Below are 21,471 nucleotides of genomic sequence, written 5' to 3' on the forward strand. Positions count from 1 at the left end.
ATTATTGTCAATTTGTATGGTTTTTTAGGTCTTGGTATTAGATGAAGCAGACAGATGCCTAGATATGGGCTTCGCTCAAACTATGAATGCAATAATAGCCAATTTACCCCAAAAACGCCAAACAATGCTGTTTTCTGCTACACAAACAAAATCTGTAAAAGATCTGGCCAGACTCAGTTTAAAGGATCCATGCTACATATCTGTACATGACAACTGCAAGTATACAACTCCAGTTGGTTTAGAACAAAGTTACATGATATGCGAATTAAAGGACAAAATAGCTGTGATTTGGAGTTTTATCAAAAATCATTTGAAAAAGAAAGTAATAATCTTCTTCTCCAGTTGCAAGCAAGTGAAATTTGTTTACGAAATGTTTTGCAAGTAAGTATGTATTGCAAGTGATCAGTTGCTGTGCAACACAAGTTCTTCTTTTAGATTACAACCAGGTACAAGTGTTTTCGCTTTATATGGAAGTCTCCACCAACAACGCAGAATAACAACGTATGAAACATTCTCTCAGAAAAAATCTGCTGTTTTAATAGCTACTGATTTGGCAGCACGCGGATTGGACTTTCCTGAAGTGCACTGGGTTGTACATGCTGATTGCCCTGAGGATACAGACACTTACATACACCGAACTGGTAGGACAGCGCGATATTTTCGAGGTGGTGAAAGCGTTTTACTTTTGTTATCATCGGAAATAGCAATGATTGAAAAATTGAAAGAGCGGAAAATTCCACTCACAAAAATTGAGTGAGTATTATCAATATTTCTCTTGTACATCATAATAGAAATAAATACCCTACTCTAGTTAAATGATTGTTACATGATTAAGTTTTTATAATCTTTGATTGCAGAGTGAATCCGATAAAACTACAAAATCCGATCAAGAAAATGGAGGCATTATTAGTAAAATTTGTCGCGCTAAAAGAATCAGCTCAAAGAGCATTTAAAAATTACATAAAATATGTATATTTAATGAAAGACAAAAGTGTCTTTGATGTACATTCATTAGACACAGATTCATTTGCACGATCACTAGGTTTAGCTGTGACACCGAGAGTTAGATTTTTACAACGTTTAAATTTAAAAACACAACCTCAAAAACAAATTGTGCAAAATAATAACGTGAGAAATGCAGATAGGGTAGAGCACAGCGAAAATAGTGATACGGAAGACAATCAACACAATAAGACAGAAGAGGTTGATAGTGATAGTGATGAGGACATACTGACTATTAAAAGGAGAGACCACGATATTGATATACCAGTGGGACAAGAATTGGAAGCACCTCATGTTAATACCTCAAAGAAGGTCACAACAAAAGTTGCACTAGCAAAAAAAATTTTGCGTAAAAATATTGCTTCAAATAAAAAACTTGTGTTCAACGATGACGGTGATGCAGTTGCCGTTGGCACTAAAGAGAAACGTTCTGAACTAGCGCAAGCTTACGAAAATGAGGACGTGGGCGGTCTAGATATAGAAAAGGCTAAACTTGTTTTGAGAGAGGAAGATAAATATGATAAACAATTATTTAAAGAAAGGATAAAATTGAAGCATAAGGAGCAGAAGAAAAAGTTAAAGGAAAAGAAATTGAAAGAAAAAGAAGAGGCAGAACAAGAGCAGGATGATTTTGGATCCGAGTCGGAATCTGAGGCGCCAGATCTGTCATGGTTACCAGATCCTGATAAAATTTATGGAAAGAAAACTGATTCTGAACTGGCAGAGTTTTATGAAGAGCATGAAAACAAAAATCAAGTAGAGAAACAACGGTAAGCGATTTTTTTTTACCTTAAAGCTACCATTCCGATCTTGGCAGTTGCGACCCACTTTGGCTGCCCAGCCGCGCCACGATCGCGAGCTGGCCTGGAGCGCCTGGATTGAACACTGCGGCATACTGCTAAGAGTAGTGCCCTACGACCATGGTGGAGTTGCCGGGTCACCACTACTAAGATCAAATTTGGAATGGTACCTTAAGGATCCCTACTTGTCAATCACATTGAGGGATACTGACCTTTTCTTCTGGATTCTGAATTTTGAGGGGAAGATCCACACATGTTCACTTACAGTCAGTTTTCGTACTTATGCCCTTTGTGATACACTTTGTTGATGTATAGCTATCTACCACTGACAATCACAAAGAATCTGCGTTCTGGGATCTCTCCTTGTTTGTATATACTTAGTAATTCTCCAAGAAACTTGGGTCCAGCCGTGTGTTTGTCTATGCCCAAAAAAAATGTCAACCTGCAAGATTATCCTTTTATAACAAGCTCACTTTGAAATGAGTAATTGACACTCCACATGAGCTCTAATTCTAAGTTGCAACATAAGGATAGTGCATCGGCTTTTGATGACGCTTGTCAAACAACCTATAAGGAAGCGTATAAAACCTGGATCGATTTCAGACAGGTGTGGAGCACTTTTTCCCCACTGATGTTGCGATAACGTATGGCATACGCATGCAATAGCGCCAGTAACCACAGGTCAGATAAACAAAATGCCAACAATACTGCCTATATTATCTAAAATGTGCTAAAGGACTTTTTGAGATGTTAAGTATGAATTCGAGACCATGGTAAAGTTTGTCCTGATGTACATAGTGGGATAAACGCATTTGAACTTTTTAAAAATAACTGAGACATCATTGAAAAACTAAAAATGTCAAATTTCATTTTATTTTCCCTAGCTTAAACGGTTGAAAATGGACGGTTCCCGTTAGCACCTTCTCTGGGCTCTGTTTTTCAGAGAATGTAAATCTATTACTTATCAGAATTTCCATAACACACTTGATGTGAAGCTACAGATACAGGCTACTACTTTTTTATATCTCTTGGACGCCATATTGGATTTTTACGGAATGAGATAGAGGATAAAAAAAAAGACGTTTACACTCGACACTTTTACATAAATTTACAAAAAAAATTTCAAAATCAAATATTTTACATTCATTTCTCAACAAAACATCCTTGGGTAACCAGATCTTGCTGTGTCAACAGTATTTTGTTTCTCTTTTTCTGTCCTCTATCTCATTCTGTAAAAATCCAAAATGGCGTCCCTAAGAAATAAGACAGTAGTAGCCTCTCGAGTAGCCAGCTTTTAGCTTGTTATAGAAATTCTGATAACAGATCAGGCGTCCAAGAGACATAAAAAAGTAGTAGTCTGTATAATCTGTTCATTTCCGACCGTGTAAGATAGGAAATTTTTACGTTTTACAGTTATATCTCGGTCATTTTGAAAGATTTTTCAAATACGTTGATTTAGTTACATAAAGGGGAAATTTTGCCCTCATTTAACCTATACCAGTGGTTCTCCAAGTGGGTACCGCGGCACCTTAGGATTTGTGGAATTTTTAAATACACACATAATTAAATTAAAATTACTTATATTAAAAAAAGAATTAAAACAATTATCAAAAACCAATATTGGTTTTTTATTACAATTTTACCTTTTTAAGTTTCTGTTTTATTTATTACTTCTATGGTTTATTGCAAGTGCAAACGTTCAAAATGTCCGTCAAAACCATCAGGAAAACGATAATACATTCAACGTTTTGGCTGCAGTAGCAGAAAATCCGAATATAAGCTTAAGAACAAATCTTCTGCCAATTCTTCGATTATGTAGGTACTCTGATTCCGGAAAATGATAAACAAATAGTATCTGATGCAGATGCACCATACATTCTCTAAAAAAAACATTACCCTAATAGTCCGGGAGCCAGCTGCCATTTTTCATGACCAATAATAAGAAAGCTGAAATGTTGTAGTATGGTTCATTTAGTATTTCTAATAAACGTAGTGATCGTCAGCTGGCCCAGTAGCGGTGGGTGTAGTCGCGGCAGCCATCCGAATATGTATAATTATGATGAACAAAAACCAATATTAAGAAATCTGGCCCGGTAGCGGTGGGTGTATTCGCGGCAGCCATCCGAAGATGTATAATTATGATGAACAAAAACCAATATTAAGAAGCTGAGATTTTGTTTGTAGGTTGATTACTATCTAAATAAACGGAAAAAAGTAGTCAGCTGACTTTTTGGTGGTGGGTTGTACATCAGCTTCACGTCTTAACATGCGAAAAATGTTTAGGTATTTTATTTTATTTTTCTAAATTTGCATTTTTCTCTAAAGGTAAGCATCAGAGTGAAAAATGTTAATTACAAAAAATATGTGTCTTGATGAGATCTACAAAAAACGCTTCTAAACGTTTTGTGTCGGGTTCAAAATAAAGGCGCTAGAGGGCATTTTCTAAATGTTATACTATGACGTGTGTATAATCAATGCTATGACCAAAGATAATTGCAATGACTCTATTAAAAGTAGTCGGGAAGTCAAGTCAGGAGTTTACCTGCCAACTAGTTTTCACGGTAATTTGTTAATTTCTCTTCAGCAAAAAAAGAAGATAACAAACATAACAAAATTAGCAATACTAAATGAACCATACTACAAAATTTCAGCTTTCTTATTATTGGTCATGAAAATGGCAGCTGGCTCCCGGACTATAAGATACCTTTTATTGCGTCGGTTAGTTGGAACAGAATTAAATATGAAAGCGTTCGACGTCAAACAATGATAACTTAGATGCGATGCGCTTCTGGTTTGTTGAAAGATTCCAAAGCATCACTGATTTATAAAAATGTAATTTTTTATTTTGTCGATTTCTACGGTTTTGAAAATTATAACTAAAAGTATGACCAGATGCAGTATTTTTTCCTCTAAAAAAACGTATTTAGACTTTTGCTCTAAAATAATTAGGGGAGCTAGTAATTGACTATAAAGAAATTACCATTGAAATCCCTATGCTGCGTTGCGCTAGGCACCACCCTGTATATTAGTCAATTACAAAGACAGATCCAATTATTTTAATATCATATCTCCTTTCAAATGGAAAAATTCGTTTTAGAAATTGTGAGCCAGCGAGTCGAGCTTGCCTTCGACTACCGAGCGTTACGCACAGAATATAGGTGCGTACTCTATGTTATGTGGCGTTACGCATGAGGTGATTTTACTCCCGTCCAAAATATATAGTGTATACCGAGCGATAAGGAGTAGTCAGAGAGAGAAAGATTAAAAGCCCTTGAAAATGATATGATGACATGTCTTTCAAAAACACGACCTAATATCAAGGAAATATTATGAAAACAACGTCAAGCGCATACTTCACATTTTATCACCAGATTCATTCATATTTTATAATAATAACTTTTGTTTGAAATGTTTTTGTATTTAACTGTAAAAAAGACAAAAAAATAATAATAGGGGTGCCGTGAATTTTGTTTAACCTTTCCATTCCGGAGTGAAGATAATTATTTCGCATAAACTTTTCTTTCGAGACTTTAATGGCATTGTCCTTCCAGATAATCCTCGGTCGGTCAATTTTACGTGAAATATATGGCATTTTAAGGAAACTGACGTTAAATAGCCTAAACTAAATAAGCTTGATAGTATAACTGCGTTACCCCACTGTGGTGAGTACGTGATTTATCAGAACACCAGACCGGAAGGGTTAATAATTTTAGTGTGCCACCAGACAAAAAAGTTTGAGAAACACCTACACTGTATCTTTCGCTGTTACCGAGATCCCAATGGTGAGCCACGAATTTGAACCACCTTGGACATTCACTGAGCCACATTTGTTTAAATAAAATTATGACAAACCGCTATTTGAAAAGCACTTTCTGTTAAAATTTAGGAAAAATCTTCCCACAACTAACAAGAGTATGATCTCAATTCGCTTTTGTAAGAAGCATTTTTAGTTAAAATTTCATACAAAGGGTCCACAAATAACAAAATAGTGTTTGCTCATGCGCATGCGCTTTTTGACACGTGGTTTTAATAACAAATAAGAAATGTGCGTAATATTTTTTTTTGCGTTTAATTTACTTTTTTGCGCGATCGGTCATTTCTGACTATTTACCATGGGTGTTTCCATGACAGTACGTAGAATTTACCAGTTGCTATGATTACGACGACGCCAAAATTACTTACCGATCTAAAAACAGAACAGCAAAAATACTTACCGACGCCTTTTTAAAAATCAACAGTCTTACATTACATTTAATCTTTAATTATTGTTAGGTACATTAAACGTACAATTTGTGCTGTTGTTTCCTATAGCAAGACGCTCATAAAGTCATAAAGGAAGTACAAAGCTAGTAAACTACATCAGACACATGCACCTTTTTATGAAATTATTAATTTCAATTTTGACAAATAAACTGGTTACCTAGAGATTGACACCATACCACTTCGATCATTTCGATTTATTCTGCTCGTTAATTTCTTAGTGCATATTTATATTGGTTGCATAATTTTAATTTCGATCGCGCAAAAAATGTTATAAGCACGTCGAACGTTAAGGGTTACCGTTCTCAGACAATAATTGGAGTCGTCGCTTCGCTCCTCCTCCAAACAATTGTCTTCGAATGGTAAAAATCCCTTACCGTTCTCCATACTTAATATACTATTTCTAATCATTTATAAATTAATTAAATGAGGAGGTAATAATATTGAGATCAATTATATGGGAAACGCTTTTGTCAGGTGAGAAAGTTCTCTGCATGTGCAAGAAAGGGGGTCAAGTCGACCATGCAGATACCTGGGCATTCAAGGAAAAAGGATATATCGGCGGTTTTATGACAGTGGAATTTATTTGGGTAACAAATCAACATATAAGGTCAGTTTGTACGAAATTAAATTGCTTATAATTTATATTTTATAAAATATTAGCCCAGTCAAATAAGAAAAAATAAAAACATTAATCGGTAAAGATCTGAATTTTGGTACACATGTTTATTAGTGTTCCCCATTGGACATACTAAAAGTCCCCGTCAAAATCTCTGCGCTCGAGGCGCTATCTTGGAAAAAAGGTGCACTTTTTCAGTTTCTTGCCTATATATCGTCAATAATTACTGATACAGAAAAATAGTTTAGATAAAAAATATAGTTGATTAAATTGAGATAAAAAATATAGTTGATTAAATTGCGCATAAAAAAGCATATTAACATTTTTTTGTATGTCCAAAACTTTAGCTATAATCCGACATCGAATAGGAAATAAAGTATCCTGAGCTCTCGAAACAGTCGCGCAGATATTTTTTACAGCTCTATGATCGGTAAAGATTATGAATGAATGACAAATCATTAAATTTATTGATGTCGTATCACACCCAGTGAAGGCATGTGCAAACAAAGTGTAATCCTGAGTCCCTTCATGTGATTGCAAGATACCCGAGAAATATATTTTTCGCTCAGTTTTTCCCTTTCGTGGTTTCTTGAAAAACATATTATTGTCCTGCGGGGTGAATGCAGTTAGTAGAACAAGGCGATCAATATCTGCAGCAACAATGACAACATTTGCAGCCAGAGATAATTCTATTCCCATCTTGACGATAAGGATATCAGCATCATCTTCAGCTTGTCTGAGCTCAAACCCTTCATTTCAAAATCTCTGCCATATCATTGATATCAATCGAGATTTGTTTTTATCGTTACCCAAAAGCTTTAATAAGTATTATGAACATTATGTCAGTACTAGAATGCTGTATCGCACGACGATGCTGTTCATTTTTTGGTGGTTGCAGCCATCGGTGTAGTCATAAAAAACGGCCTCCTTACAACTACGAAACGGGGCCTAAACGCGTTCTGACATATTCAACATCAGATTACAGCTAAAGTATTGGAGATACAAAAAAAATGTAAATACTCTTTTTTATAGGGAATTTAGTAAACTATATTTTTCATCTAAACTATTTTTCGTATCAGTAATAGCTACCAAGATATGGGCAAAAAACTGAAAAAGTGTACCATTATTCCAAGATGGCGGCTCGAGCGCAACAGATTTTGACAAATACTTTTAGTATGTTCAATAGAAAGTTCAAATAAATGTGTATACCAAAATTCAGATCTTTACCAATTAATGTTTTTATTTGTCCAAAATTGCGCTAATTTGACTGGACTATATGTTTTGTATCTGTTTTCATGTTCGTGTGTTTTCAGCTATTTGCATGCGAACTTGTTTTTCATAATAGCAGTAGAAGCCGCAAGTGCAAGTGCAGAAGCTGCAACTTATCTTTGACCTTTCTGTTGTCCATCAAATCGACTATGTTTTGCTTCACAACTTTAGCAGCATTTTGTTCACCCGTTTTATTATACCATTATACCCAGTGGTCTAAACCAGTAGCTTTATCATTTGCTAAATATTTGTTGGGAAGATTTATTTAACCATTTCTTCACAACCTTGGTTCCAGGTTTAAGATACACCTTTCAAACATTTGCAAACGACAACATACGTTGGAACTAATATGTGTTGTTTAATTTCAGATTTAAAAGGAAAACCTCCCGCACAGCAGATGTTCCCAGTTCAAAGAAGAAAAAGAAAGCGCTTAAACAAACTAAATCGTTATCTGTTAATGAAGCCGAAGAGTTAGCAATGTTGCTTCTACAGAATAAATCTTAGGTATTTAGTTAAATTGTTTATTAAAAAAAGTTTTCCTGCAATTACTGTATAAAAACGTTACAAAAAATATAATTGCACAGTTAACAATTTATCATTAATATAACAAGTTATACCCAATCTTTAGGTGTTCTGAGTACCTCTAGAAGTTTATACTCTCTCGAATCTTGATCAGGCTCGTGCATGTACTCCCATCTCTAAAATATAATTGTAATTTTTACAAAATCAAAACATGACAACTTACAGCTTCAAGAGGAAGTGACATCATAATGCTTTCATACCTCGCACCAGGTGTCTGTAATCCAAACTTTGTGCCTCTATCATACACCAAATTAAACTCAACATATCGTCCTCTTCGTAATAACTGCCATTGTCGTTCCTTTTCAGAGTACTTCTCATCTTTGTGCTTAGCAACTGAACATGTATCAATTACAGATTGCATTGATAACTGCTAAATAACTCACCTAAAGGCATATATGATGGAATCACCGCATTAGCGCAAGAAGTTACAAAACCAAAAACTTTATGTTGATTGGGCTCATCTAAATCGTCGAAAAATATTCCCCCAACACCACGCCGCTCTCCTCTATGTGGTATATCGAAATAATTGTCACACCATTTCTTGAACTTTGGATAATACGTATTACTATGTCTGTCACAGGCTTCCTTTAACGTTTTATGAAAATGAATTGCGTCGTCGTTATTCAAATAGTATGGTGTTAAATCGGTACCACCACCAAACCACCATTGGACATTTGTGCCATCTTGCACTTCGAAATAGCGGTAATTAAAATGAATCGTAGGCACATGTGGATTCCGCGGATGTATAACTGCACTTATTCCAGCCGCAAAAAAAGGGAGTTGACCTTCACTTAGCTGTTTCCCTCTCGACCTCATTTGACTCACAGCAGCGGGAGGTAAATGTCCCGATACTACCGATATGTTGACACCCGCTTTCTCCAAAACTTTGCCATCTTGCAGAATGCAGGTGATACCACCACCACCCTCCTTTCGCTGCCATTTATCGACGAGAAATTTGTGTGAACTATTTTCCTCCTTTTCCAAAGCTTTACAAAACTCCGCCTGCACTTTCATAATCATAAGCTCCATGCGCGTTTTCATATCTGTCGGATTGGATTGTAATTGTTCCATTGGAGTTATTGGGCTTGCCATAAAATTTGATGTGTCATTACTATCACTCTGAGTAAAGAAGGGGACAGCAGCTCCGATAAATAACGCATGGTGTCTACAAAGAAATGCAATTCATTATTTTTTGTACTCCCGACTAAATCAACCTGTACCGCAAGTAACCACAACCACGACCATGGTTCAATGCTTTTGATTTGCGGTATGTACTATTAGTTTCGTGCACCAGATTTTATACTTATTGTACCGTTTTCCATATATCTTTTTAAACTTGGGAGGCAGTAGTTTCCTCATGGCTTCTTCTTTAGAGTTTTAAACAATCATCTATCTACGCCGTCGTTTTGAACGAGAATCTTAACTTAAACTGACATTACTATTTAAGCTGGAAACACACGATCGAACATCACGACAAACATGTACGCGCATACAGAAAAACAAGAAGTTTATGAAGAAGGAGATATCAAAAAAGAAGAATAGGTAAATTGAATGAGAAGACCTATTATTCTACTAGGATTAAATAAAATAGGCCCTGGAGTAGACCTACTGGGGAAACCACGTTAAAAAACGCATCAAGTACACTACCTCACAGGTGGCGTGGAAACGTGTGCATAGTATAGAGAAAACCCATTTTCGCAAACTTTGACCTTGAATAAAATTTTTTGCACACATGGGATCGATGGGGACTTTTCACAATTTCTTTATAATGGTATCCCTAACGTTCATGTGAATTTTCAGCTTCTTGGGAATTTATGCAAGGGTACCCCTATTTTCCGGGCATTATCTAGCTAACCGTTAGTACAGCAAACCACCGATTACTTCAGATAATATCTATAGAATGCACGGATTAACATTATGGACATCTAACTCAACTTCGAATTGCAACCTTCCCCCTTAAAACGGGTTAACTGTATATGAAATTTTTACTATAAAAAGATGTGTGATCGTTAGGTACCTATAGTACTTAACTACTTACGTAAGCAATATGTTCAATAGATCGGTGTATTCCATTGTGATATTAAGCAGTGTTTTCTTGTAAGATTTGTAGATATTCGTGTCATGTGTAGATAAGTTAACAATAAAAGTAATATCATTGTTATTTCTAGTTTTAGATGTTACCTAGGAAAGGTGGAGGTACTTAACCTATGAGGCTTACCGTCTTGCAGAGGGAGTAGGTACATGGACGTTCGTTACACATCCACCATAAATAAATTTAGGCACATCGACGGAATTTAAAGTTTCTATATGTGAGTGTTGCGTCTAAGCTGTCAACTTCAAATTTATCACTTATAATTGCACAAGAGGTTTGTATTTTACCGAGTAAATTTGGGTTGTTTAGGTAATGAAAATCTGTTGCCTAGCAATTAGACGAGAAAAACTGTCAACTAATAAAAATGCGACACCGCAGGTGGAGCATTTTTAGGTTGACAGTTTTTCGAGTCCAATTGCTAAAAGGAAACAGATTTGAATTGCCACAACCCAAATTTACTCGGTTTAAATACAAACCTCGAGTGTAATTCGGCAGGACAATTTAACGAACAAGAAATTCACCAAACTAATCAATTATTGACAGACGTCAAACTAGTCATATGGGAAAGGATAATGCGATAATTGGTTCGAAAATGAATAAGTGAAAAAACCACTAGTGCATTTGTCGCTGGAAAAGTTGCAGGTAACTTTTGCCGCTGTCAAAGTGACAATTTCACTGCGGCTTATGCGATTTTTTATACATGAGTTGAATTGTCAACGTAAAAGATGTTGTCAACTTAAGACATATTAATGCTAAAGTTTCCTGTAGTTTTTGATAATTACTTTCACTTGTCTTAAAATATACTAATTTCCTTTTGTCCTCTACTTATTTCATTCCATGAAAATCCAATACGGCGTCCTCCACAGCGTCCATAAGAAATAAGAAAACAGTAGCCTGTATAGCTTCTATATTTAGCGTGTTAGGGCAATTCTGATTTACCATAAATAAGTGCCCATAAAACGTGAACTGTCAATTTGTGAACGTTTAAGCTAGGGATGATAAAAACGAAATTTAACATTTTCCGTTTTTCGTTGACATCTCGGAGCCAAGAATTTGAACCACCCTGTACATCACATTAAAACATTTTTGATAGGCTACTATAATCTATTGACTTGAAAAAAAAATAAAAATTTGTGCTTCAATGAGTATACAAGAGGTTCGAAACATTCTTTTAGTTCAAATTTAATTTAACTATTAGTCCTTTGTTACTTATCATCTTTCCCATCTTATTTATTTTTATTTTGATTCGTATTTTTTTTTAATTTTCTTTTTCTTTTTATTAAATTCTCTTATCAAGTTATTCACCTTGCACCTGACAGAAGGTATTAACAAGTATTAAACTTAGATATCTGCTGCAGGTATGAATTCAGTGCTGATATATTATTTTTTTTTTCTTTTTAATGTCCAATGTACCCATGTTTGTGTGAATGAAACTCCCTAGATTTTATACATTTATTTGTAGTATATTAATTATGTAAGTTTAAAGTGAAAGATATTTGGTTGTTTTTTATGTACAAATAAATGACTTATTATTATTATTATTATTATTTCCTATTATATACACTCTTAGCAGTGTACGCATCGATTGCCATGATCATTAGCGTACTACTGTGAGGGGTTCTAAATTACATATATGTTTCTTACTTTATATTTCATTAAGTAGGGTAGTTTGGTGAAGAAAGTCAATCAAGTTTGTGTAGTTTGCTTTGTTTTTTAGAATGTCGATATAATTTCCTTGTATGTTATTGTCTTAGGGTTGTGGCCCCCCTACAGTGATCCAGTGCAATTTGAATAAAATAAGACTTTTACGCTCGAATGGATACTCCTGTATTAAAAAGTTTTGTGCAATCTGAGGTTTGGCTTGGTAAAATACGTTTACACAAATTTTTTGTTAATATTAACTGCAAAGTATACGGCACTATCCCCGTGACCATGCCCCTACAATAAGCAAAAAGCTGAAGACAATTTAGGTGGATACTAATTTCACGACAACAAGACCTTTCAGGTCTAATCTGATAAACTGCCTCACACGGTTTATCACACTAAGGATAGTCGTTTTATACCTAGCGATTGAAGTAAGTATGATTAAGTCACTCGATTCTAAATCAAAACCCATTGATGAAATGAAAAACAGAATTAATTTCAGTTTAACAGTCTTGAGAGGATAGGTTGACATTCAGCAGTTTTAAACACACACACACATCATTGGTTCACATGTAATAACCCTCCTAATAACCTTAAGGATAATGACCATGGAAAGATGTAAAATGCTAATTATCGGGAGCCTACTTACCGAAATTTATTATAATAATCTCTTCGTTGATACAATATTAACGAGCATATAGCATTTATTCTTTTGAAAACCATATTCTTTCTTTCCCCTTATTTAGGCAAACGTTGCAGTAATCTATTCGAATAAACAGGTTAAGTAGTATACCAATGCTGTCAAAATCAGCTGTTGCTGATATAACCTCCAATCATGTACTCCACGTTATCATCTACTGTCGCGTTTTAGTTGTGGAAACGAATTAGGTTGAACAGAGATGTGATCCGTGTAGTCTGGGGTGGATTTACGCAAATGCAACATGTGTTTTATAAATGTATTGATCTGTGACTAGTGTTTAATTTTATAAATAATTCGATTTATAGAAATATATTTTTAATTAGCGGGAGAACGGTTGTTTAAATTTTGATTAAAACGTAAAACGACAGGCGAGATTAGAGAATTTCGCTTGCGCGATATCGGTTTTTCCATAGCGCATAACAGAAGTTGTGCAGAATAAAGCGCAGAGGTTCTATTATTGATATTTGAACGTCAACACCGTAGGTTGGTGAGAATAGCACGAGTGACTAAACGTGATTCTCTCATATTAACGTATCTTGCTGGAGTTCCAGGCACTAGCGCATTGCAAAAGGTTCGTACCTTACGGTGCGATTTATGAGAGCGGCCTTGGCATCAAATTCAGTACGTTTGTGGCAGATAATGTGATTTTTAAATTTAGATGCCGGCAGTAGATTCATGAATTAAAGCAAAATTAGAAACTGAGAAATCGATTACTTTCCATTGTTATCGCATTTACTAACTTTCTGGTTAATGTTATGGTGTGACGAAACGCGATAAGGACTCTCACCAGTCATGAAGAAGTTTACGTTTAAAGGCGTTTTGGACAATTTTCGTACATCCGTTGTACAGCCAACTAAACCAGACCAAGAAATCCAGGAAACTTTGCGACCGGATAACTTTCAAGTTAAAAGGGTAAGTTTCTCGTTTGTCTTTAATCAAAATGTATAATACTTTCCAAGCTAATATTATCTTAATTTATGATGGATTAACCCCCGGAATAAAGGGGAATTCTGCGAAGCAAGATATTATTTATCACTTTAATTCAGAATTTTCCTCTCTTGGCGTTTTTTATATGTACAATCTATCTGTTGCATTGATTTTGGATTACGCAATAGTCAACACACATTTTTGTTTTCTCAAAACACCCTTTATATTTTAATCACTGCTATTATGTACTCTGCTATCGAACCGATATTGACCAAGGCTGATAAAAAATGTTAACATAAGGTTGCAATTGAACAGTCCACGTCATTTTTAGCTCCCTCAAAAACATGCCTAACAAGACAGCTATTTTATCAGATCGAGGTTAGTAAATGGTACGCGGAGTGTGGAAAATGCGATTGGAGAAATTGGTCGCTGATATGTAAAGGATTAGCTTAATTCTAGTGTAGGTCGGTTTCAACTAACTGTCGCATTGTCTTGAAATAAATCAAAATTTCTCGAAAACACTTCCTATTTTTGTCCAACGTAGGCAACACACAATACTAAAAAGCTCCGATATATTTTGAAACGTACACCGAGACGTACACGATCTATTTGAGTGGTAAATGTAGCTGTAGAAAATTGCGGAGTAAACTCGGGAGTAAACATACCAAATTTGTCATGAATGTATCAAATTATGGGACATAGGGAAAGAAAATCTAGGAAATGTTACGCCAAAGGCCAAATAGAATCAAAAGGGACCAAGTTATATGTCGATCCGTCTGTTTGTATACGGTAAAAATACTAACTCTCTGCCAAAAATATGCTAATCGCTATTGGTCAGCATACTAATAAAGGCAAGGGTGGAAAATTTAAATTGTGTAGATGTTGTTCAGCTGGCGATTCCGGGTGTTAGCTTTATGACAAGGGGTTGACCACTTCGGAGATTGTTGTACACCATTTACATAGATTACTAAGAGTGTACTGAATTTAGGTCAAAATTTCTCATTATCTTATAAAACTTCCCAAACATTTATGCTATTTTAATTTATGAAAATAAGAGTATAAACCAAGTACATCCAGAAAATGTCCACCTGATAATGATTCAGAAACCACATCAACGGACGGAGTTACAAGTTACCATCCGCAAGTTTTGAAGAAATAGGTAGGTACTAGCGAGGGTACTAGAAAAAATTCAGAGATTCGCCATCCTTGCAACCATCGGAGACATTGGAAATGATAACCCTATAACCTATACAGCCATAAATAATCCTTATTCACACGGAATAATCTTGCTCCACTCGCTTGCAAACTCGCTCGTGTCGCAAACGTAAACTTTCTGAATAATAAGCGGCGTACCTAAACCTTGGATAACCGACAATGTAAAAATTCTAATGCGTGAAAGAGACAAGTTTAAAAGGAGGTTTCTTCAATCCAAATTCTCAGCAGACTGGGACAATTACAAGCATTTACGCAATTGTACCACTTCGAGTACCACTTATATATGTAATTGCGAAAAAAAGGCGTATTTCAATCACATCCTTAAAGATGCGAATAAAAGGAAACTCTGGAATAAATTGAAACTGTTAAGCCTCCATTCGCATCCACAGTCAGTGATACCAGAGCATCTCAATAATCCTGAGGACATTAATACATTCTTTGTCAATAAAGTACCATGTATCAATATCCCATTAAAACAATTTCAATGTTATGAGAATTTACCTAAAGGTACTCCGCCACTTCAATTTAGGACAGTTAGCGAAAATATGGTTTCTGATGTTATTCGAAGCATTAAAAGTAACGCTTTAGGGTCTGATGGTATCAATATAGAAATGATTCGATTGTGCTGTCCATATATAATACCATTCTTGACAAACATATTCAATAGTTGCATTTTAGGGGGCATATATCCAGAAGCATGGAAGCAAGCAAATGTTTTGCCTATTCCAAAGTTTAAGGAAGTACAATCGTTTAACGATATGCGACCTATCAGTTTACTGCCTGCATGTTTCAAAATACTGGAAAAAATTAGTTACCAGCAAATTTGTGAGCTTGTAGAACAGTATAATTTATTACCACATTGTCAGTCGGAGTTTAGGCTCAATCATAGCTGTACTACTCGAGGTACTACCATATTACTCAACATAACATATGATATCATATCGTCAACTGATAAAGGTAAACTAACTTTACTTGTTCTGCTAGATTTCAGTAAGGCATTTGATTCTATTAGCCACGAATTACTTTTTGCTATATAAAATGCTGTGGATTTACAACTAACTAAGTTGACTTAATATCGTCCTCGAGATCGTCCTACTTAGATCATAGAACTCAAAGTGTTGTCATCAATCAAAAACGTTCTGAGGCCCACATTTTGTCAAAGGGAGTTCCGCAAGGATCAATTCTGGGCCCACTATTATTTCAGATTTACACCTCTATGTTCCCTAACAGCATCCACCACTGCAAAATTCAAATGTATGTTGATGACATTCAGCTTTATTACTCATTCAGTCCCGACGCTTTTCAAGAGAGTCTTAGCAAGGTTTCACAAGATCTAGTCTGGATTAATACTGAATCCTACTAAATCCGGTGTAATGATATTTGGTAATAAATCAAAATGTGAAATATGTAAACCAATAATAAATCTGACGTTGAATGACATTTGCATTCCAGTGTTAGACAGAGCTAAAAACTTAGGACTAATAATGGATAATAACATGAGATATAAGGAGTATATATCAAAATGCGTGCAAAAATCTTACATGGGTCTTAAGCTTCTCTATCTCCATAGAAGACCTTGGCGATAAGTCTAAAACGAAAAAATAAAATACAGAGGGTACAGAATTCATGTCTTAGATTTATTTACTGGTTGCGAAAGACATATCCCACAAGCTCACTGATTGTCTCTGGTTAAAAGGCGTAAGCTTCATGCTACTACTTTTTACCATAAGTTAATTTTAACCAAAGTACCTCCTTATCTATCTAATAAAATCACCTACCGCTGCAATGTGCATAATTTAAACTTAAGATTTCAAGGTAAAATGACCCCTCCACGGACCCCTCCCTCACACAGCACAACCTTTTTTGAGAGATCGTTTTCTTTTAATGGATTTACAATAGCTTACCCAACCTGTGAAGTTTTTGAATTGTAAATATAAAGATTTTTTGTTTAATGAACAATCTACATTTGGAAGGTAAACTAGCTTGTCACTACTAGATGGAATAACATATTCAGATAGATATTAATTTTTACAATGCGTTTTCCAGAAGAACATTTACTTGCGACTTTGATTTTGTTTGTTGATATATATTGAGGTCGGATTGAAAAGCAGACGTTGATCTGAATCCCACCTTACGGTTTAAAACTGTAGTAGTTCATATTTAGCATTTAATTTATTTTATTTGTTTTTCTCTTTACACTAATTTTTTCTTCTTTCTTTAATAATTTGTTTTTTAATCAAATTTTTACAATTCTCTTTAATTGCTTTTTTAATCGTAACTGTCTCATTTGTTATATGGCTACTGCAGTTATTAAATAAAGGAATATTATTATTATTATTACATCCTTGTAGTACTATCACGGGCGATGTGCGAGAAATTTAAATTCGAATTAACAAAACCCCTGCGGACTGTTAAGTAAGTACCGTATAGACAGTATCCGCGACTTTTCCTGAATCTATCGATTGCAGTCGAGTACGGTACAATCAACACTAGACGCGACACCACTTGTCTTCTTTTCTACTCGCGAAACCTGGTAAATTCATACCCATACAAAACATAAGCATTTCCCTCGGCATTTCCAATGCTAAAATAACAAGTTTGCCGACCTGCGTAGCTCAGATGAGTTTACGTTCGCCCCGAGGTCCGCCCACTATAAAATAAAGGCAATAACATAAAAATAAATTAATTAAAAGAAGTACTTGTTAACGATTTACAAAAAGCGCATTTCCACTTGCATTCATTTCCCATTTGTAAGATGCAACTTCTGTTAAAATTTCGTAAAAATCCGGCCACAAATAAGAAAAATAGCGTTGCACACTCGATTGCACATGTGCAATCCATTTTTGACGTGCTACTTCAATTTCAGTGTATAATATATGAATAATCCTACCCGAACATTTTAGAAGAATTGGTTTACAAATAACGAATGTGGGTCAGATTGCGCATGCGTAAAACACATTTATTTGATTTGGCATTAGTGTTACCTTCATTCGAGGTGTCTACATACAAAATTTCGTTTAAGGCCAAGGCAAATAAAAAATTGGATTACGCAAATACAACAGTTATAGTGCACAACTGCACACGGATAGACAGATGGACGGATAGACAGACGGGCAGGGAGACAGACAGCAATCCAATGGCAAAAGTTTTAAATTATGGTATGTACCTTTTTACCATATATTTTTTCGTAAGCGACACAGAAAAAAATGGTTCCAAATTACCGGATTTTTTTTAACGCAAAGTCGTATGGAAAGTGTTACTTTTTTCACGATTTATACTACGCGTTTCCATGGTGTTTAGTCCCATGATACAATAAAAATAAGATATGCTAGATTGCCGTTCCAAATTCGTCCAGTTCGCGCATGACGTCACGCGGTGATAAAATTTGAATTTAAAGCCGAATTTTTTTCTTAATTCTACTACAAATACTAACATTTCTTAATTATAATGGTTTAGGGGAAAAAGAGAGTTCAAATTATAAAACCTAAATGCAAAATATGCCGAAAAATATCAAGAGATCGTTAAAGACCACCTTTAAAAACGCTATAAGCGCACCATGAAAAGAGGAAATGCAGGCGTTTTTCTTATTATGGTAAGATATCCACTTATGTTAAAGTATCTAAACATTGTAGAGTAGATATTAAAAACGAAATGACTAAAATATAAAATATGAATTATGTAGGTACACAAGTTATAATTTACTAGATTCAAAAACGCATTCGATAAGATAAAAATATATTGAATTATTGTTCTTTATTGCCAGATAAATTGGTAATATAGAATTTAAAAAGTAAATCGGACATCAGGAAGTGTAAAGGAGTAGGTACAAAAAAAGACATGTTTGTTATTAGAATAGTCTCAAGTTATTTACAAAATATTAAATAAACAAGTGCACATAACATATTAAATTAGTAATCTCGTGAACACTGAGATATGAGCTTCAGTAACCAGTGTTATAATACCTATATTATCTCAAAACTACCACTTTAAGAAACAATTTTTGAGTATTTTCTTTTTTTCGATGAACCATTTTCTTGTAAAATCTTGTTCATTTTTTTAATTCTAAAATACATTCTAGATCTGAAAAACAACTTTTTGATTTCTATGTTACAATCAATATTTGTAGCATGATCTAATAATTTGCGTAAATATCCTTTACATATTAATAGATCTCCTGAGTTAATCGAATTGAAAATAATTTCCAACTGTTCCATAATTTGCATCATTTGCCCTGAAGGTTTGCTCAGTCCGCCTTCTGATAAGTGATCAACCCACGTAAAATATTGCTGACTTGACGATGTCACAGTAGGTTCAATATTTTTCAATTTAAAGCAAATAAAGCCAGCTAAGTTCTCCAAACCATCATAGGAAACAGCATCTAGTTCCAAAGTTAAGGGATCTGTTAAGTTAACAGCTTGTGGCTCTTGAGGTGTTAGCTGAGAAAAGCACTGGACACTTAATAGTTGGTCCGCTAAAGCTGGCGGTTGTAGATCTGGGGTGTCGTCAATCTCAGTATTCCCTGCGTCCGAAAGTGAACCTTCATTTTTTCCTAAGATATAAGATCTTAACCGATATCTAAATTCTAATGGATTTGGGTGATCGTGGAGTCCACCTTTGGATCGAATAGCCCCAAAAAATTTTCTAAGATATCTTGATTCAGACGATGTGTTAAGATGTATTGAATATTATATCTACTTTTAAGATCATCATAAAGCAACTTCAATGAAGTATTGCTGATTATTATGCCTTTCTGAAAAGGAAGTAAGGCTCTTCTTCCTTTGACTCTAAGAGATGTAATGATGTTGGTCATTTTATCCACAATAGCGTTTTGAATTTCAAGGGATAGACCATAGGCCTTTTGTCTTTCACGGGTGTCTGGAACTGGAACCCTAACGTTCAAACAATCAAACCAATCGTTAACCTGAAAACATTATGAACATGTAAATTATAGCTAACATTTCTTGGATGCAGCTTACGTCTTTGAAAAATTCAGCACATTGCAACCAGTTTTCATTGGTCAGCTTCCCATGCATTCCACATCGACTTATCGCTCTTGAAATGGTATGCGAAAACAATTTTGTAGCAAATTTTACCTTTTGCCTTTGATAACCTTTTACGTTTAATGTATCCACTGATATTTTATGGGCAATGTTTAGATCTGTGATTGTTGTCAGCTGGATTACTTTTTCGAGTATACTCTTATTTATCTCCACACCATTTAATAAAAAACCACTATCTATAAAATGGTTTCTCAGCAACTTGATTAGGTGTGGGACGTCGGCAAACATGTAGACCTTCTGATTGCTGGCTGGATTAATAAACCATGTTTGAGTTGTATCTATTCCCAGTTCTTTATGTAGCCCTTGATTTCCTCCACCCAGATCACTTACTACAGCTACTACAGGAAAACCGCCACCTTCTACATAATTTATGATCTCAAAAAGAATCTCTTTTGTCATGGCACAATCATATTTGTAAAAAATAGGTTGCTTCCAACTACCTACCAAGCCCCTTAAAATTGCAACTTGAACATAGTTATATGGTTTCATGGTTGCGTCATTAGATTTGTCATACATATAACATTTTCGGATTTTCATTTCATCGAAAGACAACACACACAACTTCTGTATGTCTGGCAAATCCGTTTTTTTGACAATCATGAAAACCTACAAAAACAATAATACCTATAGGTATCACTATTATTACTACCTTCTTTAATATTCCAGGCATTAATTGAATTTTTTTACACCATGCTCTAAGCGTTGACTCTGCTGGCAGAGGGTATCCTTTTTTCCGTAACAACCTATAGGCTCTTGCACCAGCTGAATGAATGATAATAGCTTTCGAAATATCTTCAAATGTCCATGTTACTCGCTTATGAGGATGTTTTAATTTACAGATTTCAGTGGTGGTGAAAAACCTGTGAAAAATTTCATTTTCTTCTTTTAATTTGGCAATCATCTCATCTCTGTTGTCAGCATCAGTGTTCGTACTGAAATTTTAAAAAATCATGATTTATTGAAGAAGACAAAATAAATGCATTTTTCATGCTTTCTAAACTACCTTGCATCTCTTCTAGTGCTAACATTTTCTGTTTGCGCTACAGCATTCGAAATATTAGTAATATCATCCAACACCTGATTTACTTCAATCTTATTACCAAAACTACCATCACCAACACTCCTATAATTAAACAAAACCTTGAAATATAGCTAATAATACTTAAGGTTATAGATTTCCTTCTGAAAACGTCTCTAAACCAATTTCTAATACAACAAAACAAGATACTTACCTGGTTTGTAGGAGAGTCTCAACTAATTTTGACCTATTTCTTTTGTTAATGCGACTGGTTCGGGCCGAT

General features: G+C 34.9%; 2 protein-coding genes across 2 annotated transcripts; one reads left to right on the top strand and one right to left on the bottom strand.

Moving 5' to 3' along the window:
* On the top strand, positions 1–8,545 carry LOC116182765 (probable ATP-dependent RNA helicase DDX10). The gene is made up of 4 exons (XM_031503307.1): positions 1–381; positions 436–753; positions 858–1,772; positions 8,319–8,545. Exons 1-4 carry the CDS (start codon positions 65–67, stop codon positions 8,452–8,454), a joined length of 1,686 nt encoding a protein of 561 aa, XP_031359167.1. The 5' UTR covers positions 1–64; the 3' UTR covers positions 8,455–8,545.
* LOC116182766 (oxygen-dependent coproporphyrinogen-III oxidase-like) lies at positions 8,508–13,555 on the bottom strand. Its single transcript, XM_031503308.1, has 4 exons — positions 12,918–13,555; positions 8,916–9,697; positions 8,696–8,865; positions 8,508–8,648 (listed from the first exon to the last, which is right to left on the bottom strand). The coding sequence occupies exons 1-4, from the start codon at positions 12,989–12,991 to the stop codon at positions 8,562–8,564; spliced, it is 1,113 nt and encodes a 370-aa protein (XP_031359168.1). The 5' UTR covers positions 12,992–13,555; the 3' UTR covers positions 8,508–8,561.
* Between the last annotated feature and the right edge of the window lie 7,916 nt (positions 13,556–21,471).

Source organism: Photinus pyralis, unplaced genomic scaffold (assembly GCF_008802855.1).
Source record: "Photinus pyralis isolate 1611_PpyrPB1 unplaced genomic scaffold, Ppyr1.3 Ppyr1.4_unclustered_Scaffold7472, whole genome shotgun sequence".
NCBI classification, from domain to species: domain Eukaryota; kingdom Metazoa; phylum Arthropoda; class Insecta; order Coleoptera; family Lampyridae; genus Photinus; species Photinus pyralis.

Bases quoted from the DNA above. Each gene is read 5' to 3' on its own strand.
- LOC116182766 (XM_031503308.1), bottom strand. From the start codon at position 12,991: ATGGTTTTCAAAAGAATAAATGCTATATGCTCGTTAATATTGTATCAA. The intron at 8,866-8,915 runs GTGAGTTATTTA...ATACATGTTCAG, and splicing joins TCCATCATATATGCCTTTAG to TTGCTAAGCACAAAGATGAG. The intron at 8,649-8,695 runs GTAAGTTGTCAT...ATTATATTTTAG, and splicing joins TGTCACTTCCTCTTGAAGCT to AGATGGGAGTACATGCACGA.
- LOC116182765 (XM_031503307.1), top strand. From the start codon at position 65: ATGGGCTTCGCTCAAACTATGAATGCAATAATAGCCAATTTACCCCAA. The intron at 382-435 runs GTAAGTATGTAT...TTCTTCTTTTAG, and splicing joins GTTTACGAAATGTTTTGCAA to ATTACAACCAGGTACAAGTG. The intron at 1,773-8,318 runs GTAAGCGATTTT...GTTTAATTTCAG, and splicing joins AATCAAGTAGAGAAACAACG to ATTTAAAAGGAAAACCTCCC.